The sequence below is a fragment of the Rhinolophus sinicus genome, linkage group LG04 (genome assembly GCF_036562045.2).
Source record: "Rhinolophus sinicus isolate RSC01 linkage group LG04, ASM3656204v1, whole genome shotgun sequence".
In the NCBI taxonomy this organism is placed as follows: Eukaryota; Metazoa; Chordata; class Mammalia; order Chiroptera; family Rhinolophidae; genus Rhinolophus; species Rhinolophus sinicus.
Window position 1 is genome coordinate 82,354,935 of NC_133754.1, and position 22,797 is coordinate 82,377,731.

The window sequence follows — 22,797 nt, forward strand, 5'->3', positions numbered from 1 at the left end:
TGCTATCAGAATAATCTGAACATCCTTAAACAGGCACAAATAGCATGAACAATAGTATTGTCACAGGTTCATATTAATGACAACTACACATAAGGCAATTGCTTAAAAAAAATTATCAAGCAGTCAAAAGTGTCCTAGGGATAATAAAGAGTGTAAAAGAGTTGAATGTAATGATTGCGAAACTTATGCTAGGAATTCAAAGACAAAGCTATAAAAAGATACGACGTTAAGTTAAAAAGGAAAAAGGGAGTTCTGCTTGTACTTAGGCTATAGAAGCTAATAGTGCATATAGCTCCCACCCTAACAAGGAGAATTCACATTACTTCTAAAAATCACAAATTTTCTTGAGCCCATCAGAGACATGAAATTGCAGGCAGCCAGGTGAGCTAAATGCCAATGAGTGACAAGTCCTCCATGGAAAGACAGACACACAAATTGTGACATGTGTGGCAGAGTACAGGAAGAGGAGACAGCTACCATAAAAATGGATAGGAAGAAAACAGCTAAAACGTTCAATCAACTTTTAACTGGTATGCTGGCTGGTATGACAGTTTAGAATTCCTGGCGCCCCTAACACAAGGAGAGTATGCACTTTTCCCTGGGTGTCCACATTTAGTTGTACTCCAGAAAGATGTACGTACGTCACAGCAGGGGACCTGAAAGAGCCATCCTCGGTGGCATGGCACCGGTCTGCATGAAACTCTGTCTGCTTCTCAAATACTTCCCTCATGTGAAGCAAAAGTCTTAGAAAGTCTTAAGCTGCTGTAGATGAGGGAGAGGTACAAACAAAAAGCCATCTGACCCCGAAGGAGTAACAGGAAATCTCCTTCCCATACAGTAGGTCTTGCACAAGTAACCAGCATAAGCAGCATCTGCCACTGGGGAGGGCAAGAAACCCTTTGCCACCAGGTCCAAACTAAGTGCACTGCTGCTGACGACGCGCAGAAGCAAAAGCCATCTGTCCCCAGGGATGAAGCAAGGAATCAGCTTTGGCACAGAGTCCTGCAACGATACGAGGAGACGTCTGTTCCCACTGGGAGACAGGAAGGAAACTCTCTGACCTGAGACTCCCCACATATAGAAGGAAGAGTTTGGCTGCCTAGGGTGAAGAGGGACAGTTGCCCAGAGAAAACTGCCACCTGAGGTCCATGTGCACAGGGCCTGCCTGAGAGTCAGGCTGCTCTAGAAGAGTCAGGAAACTCCATTTTCCCCATCATGAACCTCTCACTGAGTAACAGACAATAGCAGTCTACCACTGTGGGGAGTGGCAGTGACAAGAGTGCGGAAAGACTGCCTTATGACATGAATGTGCAGGGTCTGCTGAAAGCTGAGTGGAGCAGAAACACAGGGAAACCACCCCCAGCCACACCAGGCCACACTCAAGCCATGAAGGAGCAGTAGCAGCTGGAGTTTTTGATGCCACTGATGTATCAAAGGCAACTACAACACAACAAATCCCAAACCAAACTCAACTACTTACTAGACTCACTCAACTACACACACTAATGATATTATAGAAGAGGTATACTATTTCTAGGCTTAAATACTATTTACCTTGGTCTCTATTATTCTTGTAAATGTGATCTATGGAATTCAAAAACATTATGACACACACACAAATAAGACAATGATAAAAAAAAAAAAAAATGTCAAGAGATAAAGCAGTCAACAGAGCCAGACCCATAGATGTCCCAGATGTTGGAACTATGAGGCAGGTAACTTAAAATCGATTTAAAAATTGAAATTAAAATTATTAATTGAGAAAACCATGCCAGGTGAGTCTGCTGTGATAAAGTCTCCAACCTTCCACAAGTATTATATTGCTGCACATGGATTTTATGTTAATGTGTTTCTGGGCTTTTATAACCTTTCATAGAGGTATGAATAAATACTACATGATCAGAGCCAAATCTATGGACGGGTCATTCTCTTATTGTGAAAACAGTTCAGATGCCTTTGCTTTCCATTCATGACAGATTTCTATACGCCTTCAAAACAGATTTAAAAAAGCAACAGTAACCAAGATCCAGCAAATCAACATCTAGGAATTTATACTAAGAAAACATCAAAATGGTAAAAAAAAAAAAAAAGAAAGAAAAAGAAAAAGAAAATGTGCCCAAGGATGTAATCTGCAGCTATTTATTAGAGTGAATAATAAGGAAAAATGCTAATCAGTAGTGGCTGATTAAAAAAATGATAATAGACCCATATGTTAGCAAACTCTGCATAGATTAAATATAGTAGTATATATGTATACTTTGACATTGATCAATACAATATGTATATTACATAAAAAGCCAAATATAAATTAAAACTCCCATTTATATAATTATAATATACAATATCATATAATCCATGTATATGTAATATAAACATATGTATGAATGTATGGTACATAAACAATTTATATTTTATCTATGATATTTACAAAAACTATTAAAAGTGCTTTTTTTAGTGTAGCAATTATGGGTGGTACTTACTTTTTCCTTTAGATGTTTTGGGACTATCTTAATGTTTTACAATTGGTTTATATAGTAGTTTTAAAGAAAAATTGCAATAAAATGAAGTGTATTATGAAAAGAAACAAGAAAAGGAAAGTGGCAGAATGAGTGATTCTGTAGGCTGTCAGGTGCAGAAGGCAAATTAATAAATGAGGTAAAGATTTTCATATTTTCTCCAGTTACACATGAAAGCATATGGTAATTGAAATAGAAAATACAAGTTATTATTTCAAAAAATAAAAATGTTTAATTTACTGCCTGTAGATTACTTTCACGGTCAGATTTATTTATTTAAAATTGAGGTATAACTGACATATAACATTATATTAGTTTCAGGTGTACAACATAATAATTTGATATTTGTAAACATTGTGAAATGATCAGCACAATAAGTCTAATTCACATCCATCACCTTCCAGTTACCAAAATTTTTTTTTCTTGTGTGAAAACTTTTAAGATCTACTCTCTTACCAACTTTCAAATATGCAATACAGTATTAATTACAGTCACCATGCTGCACACCCCATGACTTATTTTATAAATGGAAGTTTACTTTTTAATAATGGTCAGATTTCTTCAGTTGCAAGTGATAAGAGAACCAACTGAAAAAGGCTTAGGCATTAAGGAATATTTAGTAACTTACGGACTCATAGGAAGTGTTGAAGAATCTAAAGACAGGCAGGAATGCAGCTGGAACTCAGGAACAGATGGAAAAAGGGACTAAAACGTCTCTGGGTTTTTCTGTCTGCTGTGTGCAGGCTGCTTTTATTTTCTAGCACCTCACACTGTCTTTCCTGACAAGCCAAGTGATATGGCCGTCTACCGGTTCCGAGGCCTTACAACCCCAGCTTCCCTACATCACAGAGCCTAACAACCCTCCTCAGCTCCTGATCAGAAAGTCTCACAGAAGAGCTCAAACTGACCCAATGGACTGTGTATGAGAGAGAAAGATAGTAAGATGAGGTTAAATTCAACTTGAACTCTGTGGTTATTGTGGCTGGAAAAAAAGTTTCCTGAAGGAATGATGTCCCCAAAAGACAAGTAGGCATGCTGGGCAGAAAACCAGTAGGTGTTTACTATTCTAAGGTACAGAAATTTCATTTAGAATCTTTATCACACTTCATTTTTGTCTAACATTGTTATGTGACAGATTACAAAAACTATGTTAAACTGTAAACCCTCCTGTAAGTAGAATCTGATGGATTCCATAAAGACTTCTGAGCAAATTAAAAAGAACTGTTGCATTATCTCTTGCATATCTGTTTAGAGGATTATATCACTGAAACTGCAATAAATTACAAAATCGATAATGTATAAAGCTTCTCTAAAATGGCAAAGCCTCTAAAATATTTCAGATATAGTTTCTGAGTATGTATGATAATTGCAAACAATCAGAGTCATATAAATCACAAACTGGAAACAGCAAAGTGTTTTAGAAAGAGAAATTCATTAAAAAAATATATCTTTTAAAAGTTAGTCCAAGATGTAACAGCTGTGTTCATTTGATTGAAAATGGCAGCTTGTAGGGTGGGTGTGTCTGGATGAATAGACCTGCAGATGAATGCACACATAGCACCCATAATATATGCACTCACAATTTATAGAGATTTGGTAGTGGGATTGTATAAATTTATTCTTGTTCTTTATTTCTCAGTTTGCTCTGATGAGTATTTATTATGTATATAACAAAAAAAATTAGAAATGGCTTTTGTTTTGTTATAGATGAAGAGCTTCTGTAAAGTGTTCAGAAGTAATATAGGTATTAATCACACATAACACAACTGTGCTCCTAAAATAAATGTCTATCAAATAATTTGTAACATTCTATGGCACTAGTGAGCACTTTAGTACTATGATACATCTTTTAATAATAGAAATAATCACTCTCTAATTTGTGTCGTTCTGAAGTGTGAATTTTTAGGTGGCAGAGTCTGTTACAGAGGGCTATGCCTGTATTCTCCTTTCATAAGAAATGAACCCCAGGAAGATTCATGGCCAGCCCTGTAAGAAGCACTCAAAGCCACGGGCAATTTTAATTGTGAAAATCTTCGTCTTAAGGGAAAACTATAAGTGATCATTAAGCACGTTTCCTGTTATATGCTTTCTAAATTGCAGGCCAGCCTCGTGGGTAGAAAACACAAGTCAAAAGCGAAGACCACATTTCTATCTCATGCTCACAGACCTGCAGCCTCACACAACAATCACATTTCTTTGACAGAGTCATCCATTCTCCTAAGAAGCAGAGGTTGGGAGTGCAATTTTTTTTTTTTTTTTTTTAATTATGTTACGTTGTGAAAGGGGCTACAGTTGATTTTAGGTTGCTCAGCTGCTATTCAAACAGCTGATCTCCCATTGACCTCGAACTGTTTTTATCAAATAGTCATTAAGGCTATAGGAAATGGAAAGGAAGCAACCACTGCACTACTCCCCATCCATATAGTGAGATATGTGCTCTCTGGGGAAGGCACTAGTTCGCTTAGTTTGAAGAGGCATTGCCCTTGTTTAGAACTTCACTTCCTGACAGCCCTGCACTGAGAAATGATTCCCCTTTATCAATTTGCTGGGAACACTTAATGAAAACCTGCCTCTTATCCTACAGAAATAAATCTGTACCTGATACCAGAGAATCAATAAGCTATCAATGTTTTCAACTATTCTTACACAGATACCATTGTGTCCCACTCTGTTCAGAGCAAAGAGTTTTTTCAATCACATCAATCTACTACAATAATGCAACCTGCCGTAGATCACAATTGCATGAACCAGAGGCATACGAGATCTGACAATTCTGTGAATTTGTTGCGAAAATGTTGCTAAACTTTTTTGATATCAGAGGGATTATTCATTATGAATTTGTACCAATCGGACAAACAGTTAACCAAGTTTACTATTTGGAAGTGCTGAAAAAGCTACGTGAAAAAGAAGAAAACGACCTGAATTTTTCACCAACAATTCATGGCTCTTGCCTCACGACAATGCACCAGCTCCCACGGCATTGTCTGTGAGGGAGTTTTTAGCCAGTAAACAAATAACTGTATTGGAACACCCTCCCTACTCACCTGATCTGGCCCCCAATGACTTCTTTCTTTACCCAAAGATAAAAAAAATATTGAAAGCAAAACATTTTGATGACCTTCAGGACATCAAGGGTAATATGACTACAGCTCTGATAACCATTCCAGAAAAAGAATCCCAAAATTGCTTTGAAGTGTGGACTAGGCACTGGCATCAGTGCATAGCTTCCCAAGGGGAGTACTTTGAAGGTGACCGTAGTGATATTCAGCAATGAGATATGTAGCACTTTTTCTAGGATGAGTTTGCAAACTTAATTGTTTGACCACGTAAGCTGATATTATCAACTACAGCCATGAAGTGACAGTGGTTTCCAAGGACAGTAGCTGCTGCTGATGAAGAGAGAACACCTCCAAGGAAGGCAATGACATAAGCTCAGAAGTCCTCTAAACTTGCAATAGATTAAGATGCAATAAGTAACAATCATATCATCTCAGATTATCCCAAAGTACAGTCACAAATTATCTCTTTGTGACCATTATTTACCTTTAGTTAGAAGCATGGCTTCCAGTCACAGGACTTTTAAGAAGATAAAGCTGTTCAATATGTTAAAGAACCATTAAAAAGATTCAAGGAAGCAGTGCCAATCTTTACAGCTTGCAATAGCTTAGGCTAAACTCAGAGAAGGCTGAGATTTGATAAACATATTAACCCATAGGCCTTTTTCATTTTCCTGCAAAAATTAAATAGGTGATCATGCTCTGGCAATTACATACATTTTGACATTTTCATCATTAAGTCAAGCAAGGAAGTAGATTGAGTGACCTTCTCTGCCAACATATTAGCAGTGACTTCCCATCAGCACTGTGAAACAGTGGAGAACCTGTTACTTCTGTGGAAAGTTTTTGAATTCTATAAATAAGTTTCCAAATTCCGTGCAAAGCTTCAGAGAAAGAAGATAGAAAAACATAAAAATCTAGAGATACATTTAAATCATGGTAGGAACTGTCATGAACATAAAGAAACTGATGTTTCTAATGCAATAAACATCTGATGAAAATAAAAGGGGAGAATAGCTGTGTAGGGAGTTTGGAGAAGAGCAAAGCAGAGCTGTGCTGCTCTAATATCTTTTGAGAAGCCCTGTGAGCCTACCATATATATTTTTTAAAGAAATAAATTGACTGGCCCGCCGAGTAACAATGACATCACAATTTATTCTTCTACTGCTTACTGCTTTCTACTATAGAATCTCAACCTCTTATATTAGAGCTCTCTTAAAAATGGAGTACTTTCTACATGATTAAATGTGACACCCAGCAAACTGCAGAAAAAGCCTTCTACCCATCTTTAAACACAGAGGATGTATTGTATAGGTTTACCTTACCGTAAAGCTTTTGGCCCAAAGTACATAAAGAGCTCCTTCCCCAAAGTTTCCACGCCACTGTAAATGTGTCCATTAAACAGCCTCAAGAAATTCTGGCTGGAATCTTTATTTTTAGCCTAGTAGAAAAAACATACATACATACATGTAAACATACACACAAACTGTAAACAAAATTATAATTCAATTCTTAAATATATTTATATTACTTCCTGTCCAGGTGCATCCCATTGAGAAGAATCATCTCCAACAATCAAATAATGTTATCAGATGTTTACATACATTTTGTCAAATTACTAATATGCAGTCATTTAAAAAGAGAGAGGTCCAGGGTAGCCAGTTGGCTCAGTTGATTAGAGCGCAATGCTCATAATACTAAGATCACCAGTTCAATTCCCACATGCGTCAGTGAGCTGCGCCCTCCACAACTAGATTGAAAATGACTTGGAGCTGATAGGTCCTGAAAAAACGCACTGTTCCCCAATTAAAAAAAAAAAAAGAGAGAGAGAGAGAGCGGTCCAAAATATTTAAGTTAAAAAAAAAAAAAAAAATGCAATCGGCACCCAATCAAAATGAGTTTCTTCCAGGAACATAAAGCTTTGCACATATGAAAATAAAGCACAGAAAAATGATGTGAATGTTTTAAAACTAGCAACTAGGATACTGTCTTCCATTTCTAGAAGTATAGCCAGGGTCCCCAAAAGAACATTCAGATTGGAAGAGCTAAAAATAGATGAGGGTAAAGGGGTCAAATATATGGTGATGAAAGGAGAACTGACTCTGGATGGTGAACACACAATATGATATGTAGATGATGGATTACAGAATTGTACACCTGAAACCTATGTAGTTTTACTAACCACTGTCACTGCAATAAACTTTAATTAAAAAAAAAAGTATCTAAAATAGGAAAACAAAATATTCTGACCTGCAATGATGAACTTGTAAACCAGTAAGGAACAATAAGAAGCTGAAAACCAAGTAAAAGTGGGAGAGAACCCCAAGGGTAAGCAGCGCCCTATAGCCAGTTGTTATCAGAGAGGCATTTACAGGGCCTAAGGAATGAGAGCTCCAGTTTTAATGGTCTTGTGGGGCATAGGGAATGATATATAGCCTGGGGCTTCCCTATGTAGATAAACCTAGTATGGGGCCTGTTCTCTCTCGCCCCAACACAATGTTAAGAATAAAGGAAAACGAAACTCACTATCCCTTCCCCGCATCAACGTGCAAAACCAAACAACACTGTTGGGATTACAGTCAATGTACTGAACACTATAAAGAAGACCAAGGAAATGCTAAACATCAAGTATCAGCCCTTCTGTGGGCGAGGGAGAGGAATGGGTTGGGTTTAGATACTGGTAATGCCCTTTTTCTCAAGCTAGGCAGTATGTACACTCGTGTTCTTTATATTGCTTTTTTTATTCTTAAGATATATTTTTAAATGTTATTTAGTTTGCACTGAAAATGTAATGAAAAATTTAAAACTATTATAAATGTGTAACTATTACAGAAGATACTATAGGTCTTGTAATTTACACATTAACTCTTAATCTAAGGTAATATCTACACATACTTCTTTTATTTTTCTCAAGTGGACCAAATGATTCTCAGAAGATTCAGGATGAAGTCTTGGTGGTGGTGCTGGTGGGGTGGTTGGTGGGGAGGGTGGTCAGGGAGATCATTATAAACCAGCTTTAGATATAGTCCAGGAGCAAATGACAACTTTCCCTCCACTTAGGAAGATATTGCTCAGCAATTCTCAAACTTTTGGTTTACAGACATGTCACTCTAAATATTTAAGACAATATGTCTGCTCTATTATTTATTTTATTAAATTGGCCCTTGTTTAAAAAGACACAACTGTTGTATTTAGATCAAAGGGATAACAGGTATTAAAAATTTTCTTGAGAATTGCCAGGGACTGAATTGTGTCCCCTCAAACATTCATATGTGGAAGCCCTAACCCCCAATGTATATTTGAAAGAGGGCCTTTAAGAGGTCATTAAGGCTTAATGGGGTCATAGGATGGAGCCCTGATGTAACAGAAGAGACACCAGAGGGCAACCTCCCCCTCCTTCCTGTGTGCTCGGAGGAAAGACCACGTAAGAAGAAAATGGACTTCTGCAAGCCAGAAAGAGAGCACCACCAGAAAACCAAATGGCTCAGAACCTCGATCTTGGACTTCTAGCCTCCAGAACTTTTAGAAAACAAATTTCTATGTTTAAGCCACCCAGTCTATGTATGGTATTTTGTTATGGCAGCTCGAATGGACTAAGAACAGACACTATTTGTCCACTAAATTCATTCACAATTATAATGGCTGCACTCAATGCCAGAATTTCCCTGATTTCAGGAAAATGGCTTTATATCCCTTCTTTACATAATAAGAACTGGGGAATTCATCACAGGCTCAGTGTCCAATGAACAAATGCACAGGAGTGAATAAAAGTGCCAGCCTTCCCGTTTTGCACAAACCACAGAGAATCTGTGGGAGAGTCTAGCATCAAGAACTGTGGATACACATGTCACCATGTCCTGAGAACATCTGCCTCTGGCTTCTCTTCTCTTCCTTGAATGAGCTGTAGGGCCCATCAGTGATTATCAAGCACTGGCATGGCAGGCTTGAGTACTCACTGAGGAAGAGATATGTTTACACTTGCTTGTTTTATAAATGAATATGTTTGAGCCCTGAGTTGAGAAGCACCAAGACTCTTGATGTTTTTCTGTCTAACAAAAGACTTTACTCCAGCACTTATATACACTTCAAGCCAAGTATAGATTAAGATAGTAGGTTTCAAGGTAGGTTTCCATGACAACCAATCAGCGGGCAAAAAGTTCTTATAAATTAGCCAAGACACTTTTAAGATGATGATATACAGAACAGATATAGATCTGTATGAGTAAACTTTGCCTCAACATAAATTCGGTTTTATGTTTTTAGGACCTCGAATTTAACATCTTGGGACATTTAAAACCTTCATTTCTGAATTAATGGGTCAGAGCCTTGTTTCCCCACCACTCCAATGTCAACAATCTCTTGTCCTCTCCCAATATTCTTGACCAGCAACATGCCGTCTGATGTCCTCTGGCTTCTGTTAGGGTTGCCAGCAGAGGCTGGGTAGAGAATCTAATCCCATTTCCTACTCACAGCCCCTGTTACCACAGCAGCTTTCCCTACTTCTTGGTTGGGAGAATCTTTGCTACCACTGTCAACCTAGTGCTACAAACTCCCAAGTTAAATCTAAAACTCAGCATCTTCCCAAGACGTTGAAAAAGGTCATCAGGGGCAGTCTGTCACAGCCGTCCATCCCTGTTACACCCGGAACATTCCCTTTCTGCGAGATAAAGAGCCCTCACAGCCAGTGCTGGGTTTATTGCCTTGTGACGGGATATCTTTTCCTGCTCCAGGTTTGATGTATATTCCTGTTCTGTTTAAGCACCTGCATATCAATGGCCCTCAGGCATGTCCCCACTTTCTGTATTTCAGACCCCAGGGGGAAGGCTCAGGGTCCTTCCACTACAGCACAAAGTGGGGTGCATACTGTCACACTGCCCATGTCCACTGTGGATCAGATCCACTGGCCACTGGGGACAGACACATTGTGAGGGCCTGGATCTTGTGCACTCTCTCTCCTCTTGTTGTAAGTAAACACTGTACCCTCTTGAACTTGGTGTGCACGTTGTCTCTTCTCAGCAACTTGGAATAGGGCACTGGTGTTTCCCAGTGGCTCTTCCCTGCCTTTTGACCTTGGCTACACTCACATTCTATTCTATATTCTTTGGCACAGCCTGACCTCCCCCTGACCTCCCACAATATCTGACAGGCCGATTGAAAACTTCTGTCAGTCACATCACTGCTTCTTACAGTGCTGCCCTATATCTATTTGCCCCATTTTGCTACTTCCCAAAATGGGAAACCACATGACTGAGTTTCTCTCACTCCATTACTTCTCTGTTCCCTGCTCAGATGTCTTTTCCTCTACTGAATTCTGACTTTACTATGTTTTATAAATGGCCCCTGGCAAAGAGACAGACAAGGTAACCTTGAAACAGACAGTGCTGTCGCAACACCTAACAAAACAGTAAATGAGTCCCAAATGTCTTATGTGAACTCTGCTCACATGGCTAAATTAACAACTCTGACAAGAACTTACACCATTTAGTTTAAAACTCACAATCAACAGCTATCATCGTTCATGTCATTCACTTGGCTGTGTCTACAACTTTGACGTTCTCTGACAACAGAGGTGCTATATGCCATCTGGAAAGACATCCATGCTCATTAAAAATGCACCATTCGTGGCTACCTAATTGGATTCACTCATTCAGAAAAGTTTATTGACCTTCCACTAAGTATGAGGCCTTTTTCTAGATGCTAGGGATGTATCAATGAACAAAACAATGAAAAAACTCCTGCCTTCATGGAGTTTATATTCTACCGGGGGGCGGGGAGAGTAAGTAATGAACAGAATAACAGTATATTACGACATTTTGAAAAGAAATTGAGATGAGAAAGAGAGATCAAAATTAGGGGAGGGTGTAGAAGATTGCAATTTTAGATGTGGCAGTCATAATCTCATTGGGAAAATCATATTTTAACACGTCTTAAAGGAGTTGTGAGTGAACCATATCTAGGCAAGAGCAAAGGCAATGCACAGCCCTAGCGCGGAGCGTTTCCTGTGTATGGAGGGACAGTTAACAGGCCAGGTTGGCCAGAGCGCAGTGTGCAGGGACGATGGCAGACAGATGAAATCTGACATAATAAAGATCAGATCATGTAGCCCCCAAGGTCCACTCTAAGGACTGGCTTTTTGTCTGACAGAAATGAAGGAGAGGAAAAGATATGATCTACATGCTGTTTCTGGCTGCTGGGTAGAATTCTGGCTAAGGGGATCAAGGGTAGAAGCAGGGAAAGAATTTGGAGCACTACTGCAACAATCCAGAGAAGAGATAAGGAGACCTGGGTGAGCACTGCTGAACCATCATCTTCCATAACCAATGCTGCGGGTAGGTTAAAATAAAAAAACTTTTTATATCCAGGATTACTCACTCAAGGCATCACAATTGACCTGAAGCAGACATCTATATACTCTCCAAATTACTGCCAACTATCAGAGATCTTACAAAGCCAAGTAGATCTAACCATGGGAAATTGGGCCCCTTAGCAAGAGAAAGTCTCAGTGGCCGGCCCTGCAAAACTTCACGGTTACTGGACCACTTATGAACAAGACAAAGAGGAGTAGGTACATGCCTTTGTAAATAAATTCTGTTGGGCATAAGACAATGAATCCCAACATACAAAGGCCAATATACTTAAAATGCACGAGGCCGTTAAATCTTTTCACACAGCTGTCAGTGCAAAGTGTAATATGTCCTGGCTGACAGAGCCTCAAAAGGAACCGCAAGCCAAGCCGTTTAAGGTGTAATGTATGTGTTACTTTACTGGTGTTTTACCCTGTTCTCCATAATTAAAAACAAACCACAATACAACATTAAAAAAAAAAAAAAAAAAAAAAAAGGAATGTTGAAACAGCCATGGAATTAAAGGCTCTACAAATATTGAAAAAAGACATTTATGGCCTGCTGAAGGTGACCATTACAACATCGATGTCGGCCGAAGGGCAAGTGGAGGAACCGTCACCGGTAGAAAAATAGCCACTGGACACCTACAGACCTGACACTATCAATAACTTCAGCTCAGAAGAAGCTGTTCCTGTTCCAGCTGCTGCGTGACCTTGGCTTCACTATGCTTCAGAATGAGTTTTTTAATACTTGACGAGGTGTTTGGGAATTAAAATGAAATGTTAGTATAATCTCTTCCTTGCTCACATATAGAGCTTGTAATTCTCTTGGTACTAGAATATCCCCACCTGGGAAGTAGAATGATCTTGAAGCTTTCTACCGAGCGCGGGGTTTGCCACAACCACTCTCATAGTGCCTACGATACTGAATAATGCTTTGTCTGGGGCTTGTTTCTCCCTGATGTGTCTATAAGCTCCTTGGGGACAGGAACTGTGGTGTTTAAATAAAATCCCTGAGAGCCCCACACAATGCCTGGGGGTCAGTGAACATTTTTGGAATTAATCAGATCCCTCCTCCTTTCCCTGCTAAAATGGTGTGGCTTTAAAATACAGACTCACTGTCTCCCCACCCACCATCCCTAGCTTGCTTTACCTTTAACACCTCAGTCTCTTATTTTCTAATTATCTGCAATGGAGTGAGGTTTAAATATAAGAGGACCACACTATCATTACTACCAAAAGCTATAATAGATGGAAGTAAAATACTGTATTTACCAGAATCCCCCATAAAGTAAAAAGAACTTTATGGGAAGGTTTCAGAAGGGATTTAGGAAGGAACTAATGTACTTTCAGCAACCAGTCCTAGCATGCCTTGATTTTTATTTGAGATGTTTACTTAGCATTTAACGGTTGCTTTAAAGACATCTACTCTAATACTTCATTTGTGCTTTGATAAAGATATTTTTATTCAGTGGTTTATCATGCAGGCACTTGACCCCAGGCCTGATTCCTAGTACCCTATCATTTCCAAACTAATCAGCTCTGGATAATAAGGACAAAATAAAATTTTAACTTACAATCGATCCTTTCAAGCATCTGCATAGATTTTTAACTGCTTTTTTAAAAACTCTATTTTAGGGGCAAATTCTGGTATACCAGTGACGGTCTGTTCCGTTTATTTTGAGAGCTATTGTGTACGAACAAACTGGGCAAGGTTTTGCAATAAACCTAAGGTTTACAAGATATTCACTGGCCCTGCTGGAGAATCACTTCTTTTTGTATAAGCTTCAGCTGCCCAGACAAATTTAAAAATTAATTTCCACAAGCCTATTGTCTTTGCTATAACTATACGAAATTGCCTGATATATACTTGACTTTTTCATCTTGATCCTTATAATCCTGTTACTATATTATTTGAACATTTCATCCCTTTTTTTTTTCCTGAAATAGAGATGAAAATCTCCTTTGCCACAATTTTAAGTATGATTGAGAAGGGTTCACCTTCCCATTTTCAAGTGGCTTAATAATATGAAATTGTCAAAACAACATGGATCTTCAGAGACAGCATATGACTTACTGTGCTGATAACCATTTATCCTGCCTATCCATGGGTGAAAAGGAAGATGAACTCTTCAGAACAAAATAAGACTTTTCCGTAGATAAATATTTCAACTCTAGTGTAGTCACTTATTTTCCCCATAGAGAAAAACATGCCATATTTACTTTCATAGTCTCATCCCTTTTTTTTCCCTACATTTTAAAATTTTATTTCCTAATGCAACACTTTTCTTAATCAGAGGTCACTTATCTACCAATTTAAACCATCAAAGAGCCTAATTTTAAAATGGTCTCTAAGCACCAAAATAGAGGTCTTTTAGGTCCATTCATCAAAACAGTCTACAATTTTGTAAGAGCCGAACCTTTAAGCATTAACCCAGGGGCTAAATGCTTTGTACATAATTTGAGGACACAAATGATTACAAACTCCTCATGAGGGAATAGGGCGTTCCTCAGATTAATGAGACTGGTAAGAAAGCTCTGATCTCAGAGAAAAAGGAACAATTACTAGAATGTGTCCTTTGTTAGGCACTAAACTAAGAGTTTCAGATGTCCTCTAATCTAATCCTGAGCAAATAAGCAAAGATTTGAGTATAAGCATCTACAGATAAGGAAATAACAAATGAGTTGGAATTCAAAAATCCAACTCATTTGATCAGATATTTTTATCTCTACACTGTACTGAATATGGCAGTGTTAGACTAAAAGCTACAATGAACGTGGAAAATCACCTCCTTTAGTTTTCTCATCTGTAAGACTTACCTGTTGTCAGTTATCTATTGGTCCAAGATTTCATATAATGTTAAATACTGGTAATAATGATCTGAGTCATGAAGGGGAAATCATTATTAGTACCCATGTGAGACGTTAAGAAAGTATGCAGGTATTGTGCATGTTCTACAAAATTTGGAAATATCTTTGGATTTAAAGGAATAGGCTTCATTTAGCTAGAAAATGAATCTCTGTGGATTAGCTCATTCCTTCATATAATGGCAATAACATGAGCTACGATTTTATTTTATTTTTTCCACTATGAAGAAGGGAAAGGAAGGAGGAAAACGTTTACTATGTGGCTTCCTTTTTTCCTTGTTGTAGGAATTTTCATAAAACATACGTAACAAAATACAGATACTAATAATGACAGATTCTGAACTGAATTTATTTTTAAATCCTTAATCGTTTTGCGCTATTCAAAACTTTGCTCTTCTCCACCCTTTCAAATGTTTATTAAATGCTCACTCTGTTCATGACACTGTGAAGGACATGCAAAGATGAATAAGAGTAGCTAGCATATTAAATATGTATCATATCTTAAGGAGTGACAGAATAGCCAGTGGTCATGTTTCAAATGAAATGAATGCTTATATTATACATAAACAGTTTTACATCCTGTTTTGTGAAATGAGTTTGAAATTATATGCAGATTACACAACTGATTTCACTAAAATATTATATCCATCCAACAGTTATAATGGGAGGATGACTCTTTACAGCTTATTAACCAGACATGTTCATTAATATTCCAATATTGCTTCTTATCATAAGGTCCACAAACTCCAACAGAGTTTTATGCAATGTGCTCATACAGTTGCATCATTTTATGCTGACAAGACAGTGGATCAAATGTCAGACATAATATAGTGCACACATGACTAACAGATGGTAGGGTCTTCTATAACCAAGCTTCCTTCTTTAAAATGAGGACCAGTTGTCATATGTAGACATGCATTCAAGTGTGTGCTCTATGAACTTCAAATAGGAGCGAAGAGGACAAAGCAAAGAGATCAAGGAATGGGTTCCTTATGGCAGTAGCTACTTAGGTGAACATTTATCAGTTGATTTTTCAGAACAATGATTATCTGAAGTTTAAATATATTTTTTTAAATGCCCAATTAATATTTTATGATTTTATGTTTACTGCAATGTAAAGAATATATATGCAGTTATTAACTTATTTTAAAATGCTGCCTTGTGAAAACTAGTGATTTCAAGGCCATAGCAGAAACATTTAAACAGCTTTAACTCTCTGGCATAAATGTTTAGGAGACATAGGATCATCTGTTACAGTGATAACAGAGGTTTGTGACAACCTACCGTGTTTTGATGAAATTTATGAATCCAACAACCCTCTACAATACAAAGATAATTATTTTACAAAGATAACCATTTCTTTAGACCAAAGGCCCAGAAAGTGAAGCCATGGCAATATTTAGAACTTTCCCAATAATCACAAAGAGATTATTAATTCCATGTTGATTTTCAAATTCAGTTCCCATGTAACTGGTATGGAATAGGTCTATGGTTCTAATAGATTTATCCCAATGTTTCATACCTCTTTATGTCAAGTTTTTAAACATAATAGCTTTAAGTGCAGAGCTTTTTATTTAAGGAGTATAGCTTGTTTAGTATTGCTTCCAAGTGATGTTAGTAACTGCCCAGGCATTAATGAAGCATTTGTATTATATAACCAAGCTGCACTCTTTTGTGCAATCTGAACATGGGGATGGAAGCCATTAGAAGAGAATTATCAGAGTAGGTAAGAGAATGGACTAAACTAAACAGAACTAAAAATGGTGGCAAACAGCCAAAACCCAAGTTCTCATTTCACTGTTAAAAAATAATCACTACAACATACTGAGCGATATGCTTTTCCTGACATTGAATTAGCCTCTTTCCTTCTGAATCTTTTATAACTGAGAGGGAGTGATGGTTAAGAATGCAGACTTTGGAGGATAAAAGAAGGAAGACCAAACCCTGGCCAACTCCTTACTAGTCATGTGATCTCGGTAACTTATTTAAACTCACTCAGAGCCTCACATTCCTCATCTGTAGAATCAGGTTAATTCTTTATCACAGGGTTATTTTTCATTAACCAAATAAAATGTAAAAATTCTTCAAAAGCACTTTATGACTTGCCACTAGAGATAATCACAACAAACTTCAAGAAAATGTTCATGTTATTTTGGTGGTTCATGTTATTCATTGAATACCAATGAGGTGGTATCTATCGAATACATGAAGTTGGAATCTCTTTATCCTCTTTGTCTTTGTATCCCCAGGAACTAGCATAAAACCTAATACAAAATGCATTAGTGTTTAATGATGGCAGTTATGATATCCATAAATATATTCACATCATATCCATTGCCAAATCTATTGCCTATACTTCCAAAATAGCGATTCTGTTCCCTTCTCTTCTCTACCACCTGCACTCTTGTCCAAAGATTACTGCAGTCTTCTCCTAACTGAGGAAACAGTATCTACTCTGGCTTTCCTACAGTCTTTATTTCTTTATTTTCAAGGTAGAGTGATCGCTTAAAGTGTAAATGGATCTTACTACACTTCAAAGACTTCCACTACTCCTAAGAAAAATACCAAGTCCCTAACCAGGTCTGCAAAGATCTCTGTGGTCTGGCTCAAACCCACCAATCCCAATCCTGTCTTATTTCAAACTACCTTCCTTCCAACTCATTCTCCCTTTTCCAGTCACACTGGTTTTCTTTCAATCCCTCATATACCGGGGGTGCCCAAAAATGTATACAAGTGGTCACTTTGGTCAACAATGCTCAAGCATAATGCTCAAGCATTGCTTCGCCATAATCAGAAGTGTCTGGATGCTGATGGTGACCACTTTGAGCACCTCTTGTAATTGCAGAAGTCAAATGTGACTTGTATGCATCTTTTCTTATTGGTATATATTGAGTATTACAGTTTTAACATAGTTTTCCTTTCTTAAAATGTGTATACATTTTTTTGACGCCCTCTGTATTTGAAACTCTCTTCTTTTGCTATCATTTTGCCAGCCAACCTCCGCCCAGGTGCTGTGTATCCCCTCCTCACCCTTCACACCTCAGTTTGTTATGTTCCCAGCAGAACCTTCCCTGACCTGACTCTAATTCCCTACAGACCCATCAATTTATATTTCTTTCTGTTCTAATTAATTGAATATCTGTGTATCTTCCAAACCAAAGTATAGGCTCCACAAGGGGAAGTATTTGTTTTTGTTCCCCTGGTACCTTGAGTATCTAAAATTTTGTTGAATGAGTGATTATTATAAACATTAATATTCTTGAGAGACCATTCAAGATCCATCTCTGTGATACCCTGAAAAGATTTTGACAGACACTGTATAGTAAGAGAATAGGTGCAGAGTACTTACTGACATATAAAGACAAAATAAAGAAAATGCAAGGGCAATTGGAAAGCGATGCAAAACTTACTATTCTTCCAAGTTTGAAAAATGTATTTTCTCAGACTTAGAACCTCATGTCTTTCAAGTAGCAAGCAAATGCTAATTTCATAGCAGGCAACCTTTTCTTGCAGGACCAAAGACTATGAGGAAGCTTTGCAGGAAAAATTGAAGTACAGCATAATACTGCATACTTCCATGAAATACAACCATTTATGTATCTATAGCGCTTTTAAAGCTTAATCAGAATATTTTTAGTACAAGTTCTAAACTCTTATCAAATGAATGTCACACCATCTGCAATGAATGCCTGAGTGGCAAGAAGCTGTGCTACAATTTACTTTAAAAAGAAAAAATTCACTTAAGGGAACCAGAACTGGGTTTCACTGCCCCTTCATTAGATGGCAATATTAAGCTGAATGGGAAGGTCAGTGATAAATTTTCTACGTACAAGCTTAGAATTATAAATTAGTTGTGATACACTTATTAATTGCAAGCATGTTTGGGAAGCGAGAAACTAGAATTTCGTGCTAAAATCTTACTGTCTTAAAAATGTGAAGAAAAAAACGTGAAGAGGTTGCAGAGACCTGATTAATATTAACAGTAGAAAATGCAGCTATAGACATAAGGACACCATCTTTTGCTGGGTTGTAAAGAAGTTAAGCAAGGTGACATGGAATAAAACACCCTCGATCAATTCCTGCCTGGGCATCTCTGGCAGTCTTAGCCTTCAGTAGTTCTCTATTACGCAGGCGCACTAACACAGATTTACCTCTCCTGTAAAGATAAACCTTGGGTAAAGCAGGGCCCCAGGGAGTCTGGACCAGAGCAAAGAGATGACACTTTGGACCCTGGAAACCTGACGGAGTCTTTATTACATTTTCTCCTGCTGCCCCGTAGCCAAGTTATAGGAGCGGCTCACCTGGGTAGAAACCGCAGCCGCCGAGGCTGCAGGAGGCAACCGGGGGTCCCCGAGGCTCTGCAGAGCGCTTCCCCGCACCTCCATCACCGCCTGGCCGGGGCACACCTCCGCCCGAATTTTCTCTCCATTTAGAGTACAACCTGGTCCTTCCACCATCTCCCAGGCCTGGAGCCCACTAGTTTCGGGCTCTAAGGAGAAAATTGCTGTGCAATTAAACCTCTGCGCGGGCACATGACTCCGCAGAAAGGAAGTTCAAATCTCCCGCGCCTCCAGCCCCGCCCTGGCCCCGCCTGGCCCCGCCTGGCCCCGCCCTGGCCCCGCCCTGGCCCCGCCCACTTCCCTCCTCGTCAGCCCCTTCGCGGGGGCGGATCGGGCCCCCGCTGCGCAAGTGCAGTGTCTCACGCCTCAGGTTCGGGATTTGGGGATTACAATGGTCCGACGTACCGGAGCCGGGTGACTGGAGCCCTTGCAACCTGGCTAAACTGTAAAGTCAGATTGGGGCCTCAGAAACTCCAGCTTTATTTCCTTTGCTTTGAGGTTTTGCCCTTGTCCTTGAGCTACTCAGTACACGCACGTTTTGTGACCTTGTCCTTTTTCTGTCTTAAAATCCAAGGTTGTCGCAGACAGTCTGGCAGGCCTCTGGTTTTTTCCTGCCCTGTTTGGTGGGAGGAGAGGGCACTCAGGAGGATTTTCAGAACAAGCAGCTTTTATTTTTTTCTCCTGCAGGTTTAGCATGCCTTAGAAAATGTGGCTTTATATGCCAACTATTGTTTAGTGTCCACATTAAAAACCCCTTCATTTTTAGATAGTTAAGTGAGTCCTACCCCAATTCAAGCAACCATTCTGTTAGGAGATGACTCAAGATGAAAGCTATTTGAAATAGCTTTGTGAAAGGCAGGGCTCTGTATAAATATGAGGGAAATGCATAGCTTTTCAAATTTTCACAAAGATGTTTACATATAAATACATGAAGCTAATGACTCCATACAAGTTTGTAAAAAATGAAAAATCCATTCCTTTTTTAAAATTAAAATATAGCACATTAAACAGAATGCCAATTTATAAGTGATTAAGTATATCATAGTGCTGTAAACCAGAAGACTATATATATACACACACACACACACACACACTAGGGATTTTAATTAGAATATACTAAAGACAAATTAAAAAATGTGAAAACTACTAAATCTTTCTCTTTGTAGTGAGAGATTAGTGGTTAAAAGTTAGCTGAATCAGGTTCAGGATTCTCTGTATTTTACTCCCTTGTTTAATTGTTATTTACTCTTCTAGGTCAAGTTACTAAATAATCAAGAAAGAATCCTTCCAACAACCCAAATTCAGTCATAATCTCTGCCCTTTGATGGAAGAAAGCTTTCTACGCCTTATTCACTTCTACCTTTTTATTTATAACTTTTTGCTACCTGATGAATTATCTTATTTGTTATTTCAAAGTTTCTGCAGGTCAGGATCTTGGTCTGACTGGGTGGTTCTGGCTCAGCGTTTCTCAAACAATTTCCGTCAAGATGTTGGCCAAGGCTGCAGTCATCTAAAGGCTTGATTGTAGCAAGAAGATCCACTTCTGAGATGGCTCACTTGCATAGCTGTTGGCAGGAGACCTGGGTTTCTCATCTGTGAGTCTCTCCGTAAGTTGCTTGGCTGTTGTCACGACATGGCTGCTGACTTTTTCCACAATGTGTGATCCAAGAGAGAAGACAAGGAGAAAGCTGTAATGCCCTTTATTACCTGGTTTCTGAAGTGACATACCCTCATCTTCACTACTTCCATTCACTAGAATTCAGTCATTCATTACAACCCAAAAAGGGATAGGGGTGGGAAATTAAGCTTTATCTCTTGAAGAGAGGAGTGTCATATAATTTGTGAACGAATTTTAAAACTATCACAATCTTCCATTAGTCTGATTTGATTTATCATGGACTTCTCATTTCATTTCAAGCAGTAGTGCGCCATAATCAGAAGTGTCTGGACGCTGGTGGTCACCACTTTGAGCATCTCTTGTATTGCAGAAGTCAAACATGACTTGTATTCATCTTTTGTTAGCGGTATATATCGAGTATCACAATTTTAATATCGTTTTCCATTCTTAAATGTGTATACATTTTTTTGGCACCCTCTGTATAATCTTTAAGTAGAATAAGGTTTATCATCCCCCAGAGTGCTGAGTAAGAGTTGAAGAGTGACACCAAAGACATTAAGTGACTTCACTGATGTGCCTGCCAGGCCAAGCCAGATTTTGTTTATATGGTACTAGCCTCTGAGACTTTTGATACTTTTCTTTGTTATCCTTCCTTGCATCCAATTAAGAGCAAAATCACATGCATTGTCTCTCTGCAGTATTTATAAAAAGAGTTGCCTCACATACAAGGCAACAAACCTACCTTGGGGCAGGCAGACTCTTGGTACTTTTGAACTATGCTTACACCAAAAAACAAAAATTGCACTTTTTTTTAACCTCCTCTTCATTCCAGTTCCTTGAAACGTTCCCAACCTTTTTGTCCTAATTGAATCCTCTAGGAAACCTTCCATATACAATCATAATCTTCTGAAGTTGGTTCTTTCATAGAATTTACAAAACCTATCTTGCATTAGAATTAATTGATTCATCCTGGTCTCCTACTAGACTAGACTCTCATTCCTTGAAGACAGAAAAGTGAGTGTTCTGCTTATCTTTATACTTCCGTGGCTTTGCACATAATAGATATTCAACAAATATTTGTTGAATTATGATTATTAACTTAAGATTTAAAAAATTGGACCTTTCTGTTACTTCTCATATCTTTATTATAATTTTTATGAATTGAGATCTTATGTTTTCAGAAGTCCCTTCTAAAATAAAAATAAATGTTAACAAAAATAAGTAATATATTAAATTACCCTGTGACATACTTTCTGTGTTAGATCAATAAGCCAGTAATTTTGATGTATTCCTGAGGACTTCAGAGCAACTATATGTGCAGTCATTTGTGTATATTAATCTATATGTATTTGTCTTTACAATAACTCTGTAGTCAGAATAGATAATATCATTAGTATTTTATAGATGAAGACACTGAAATTCAGACTAGTTATTTTCCACGATGACATGTAGGGATCAACAAAGACACACAGAATTTGCAATTGAAATTTTCTGACTCCTAGATCAGTATTCTTTTCACTGGCAACACAGGTGACTGTAGATGAACTAAAAATGTCTAAATCATTGGAAAAGATAACTTTCTTCAGGTCCTCAACTAGCCAATATATATAGCATATAGGTACATAACACTAGTGGGAAAAGTGTTGAAAGGGGTAAGAAATTGCCAAAAGGAGATGGGTGGGAGCTGAAACTAAACATTAATTTTACTACCAAAGATTTTCATTAATAAAAACATACTTAATTTTTGCTCTGTGTGAGGCACTCAGCCAAGCTCTGTGGTATAAAGGGACAGAGAGGAACCTTTGCACATACAAAATCACAACGTTGTTAGAGATACTGACATTTAAAAATGTAATAAAAGAAAAAGATCTCATGCTGTGCACAAAAAAAAAGGATATAGATACTATAAGAATTTGTTGAAGGAACACCTCACTCAGAAGCCATATAGTCTGGGACATGTTCAGAGAAAACATGGGATCTGAGCAGATCCTCTAAATGAAGGCCCTAGATAAGTAGAAAGGTCAATTAAGGGTAAGCAAGAGAAATACAGGAAAAT

General features: G+C 38.1%; 1 protein-coding gene and 1 long non-coding RNA gene across 3 annotated transcripts in view; one reads left to right on the forward strand and one right to left on the reverse strand.

Moving 5' to 3' along the window:
• Positions 1–19,352, reverse strand: part of NEIL3 (nei like DNA glycosylase 3) — a 44,372-nt gene extending 25,020 nt beyond the window's left edge. The window contains exons 1-2 of one of the 2 annotated variants that reach the window (XM_019749439.2): positions 19,085–19,352; positions 6,898–7,013 (exon numbers count right to left, since the gene is read on the reverse strand). In XM_019749439.2, coding sequence (XP_019604998.2) covers positions 6,898–7,013; positions 19,085–19,240 — 272 coding nt within the window. In that variant the 5' untranslated portion in view covers positions 19,241–19,352. The remainder of the gene's footprint in view (positions 1–6,897; positions 7,014–19,084) is intronic. The other variant, XM_074331566.1, reaches the window with a different exon arrangement.
• A 78-nt stretch (positions 19,353–19,430) lies between these two features.
• Positions 19,431–20,995, forward strand: LOC141571056 (uncharacterized). The gene is made up of 2 exons (XR_012495555.1): positions 19,431–19,573; positions 20,378–20,995. It is a non-coding gene; the product is annotated as an uncharacterized LOC141571056 (long non-coding RNA).
• The last annotated feature ends 1,802 nt before the right edge of the window (positions 20,996–22,797 follow it).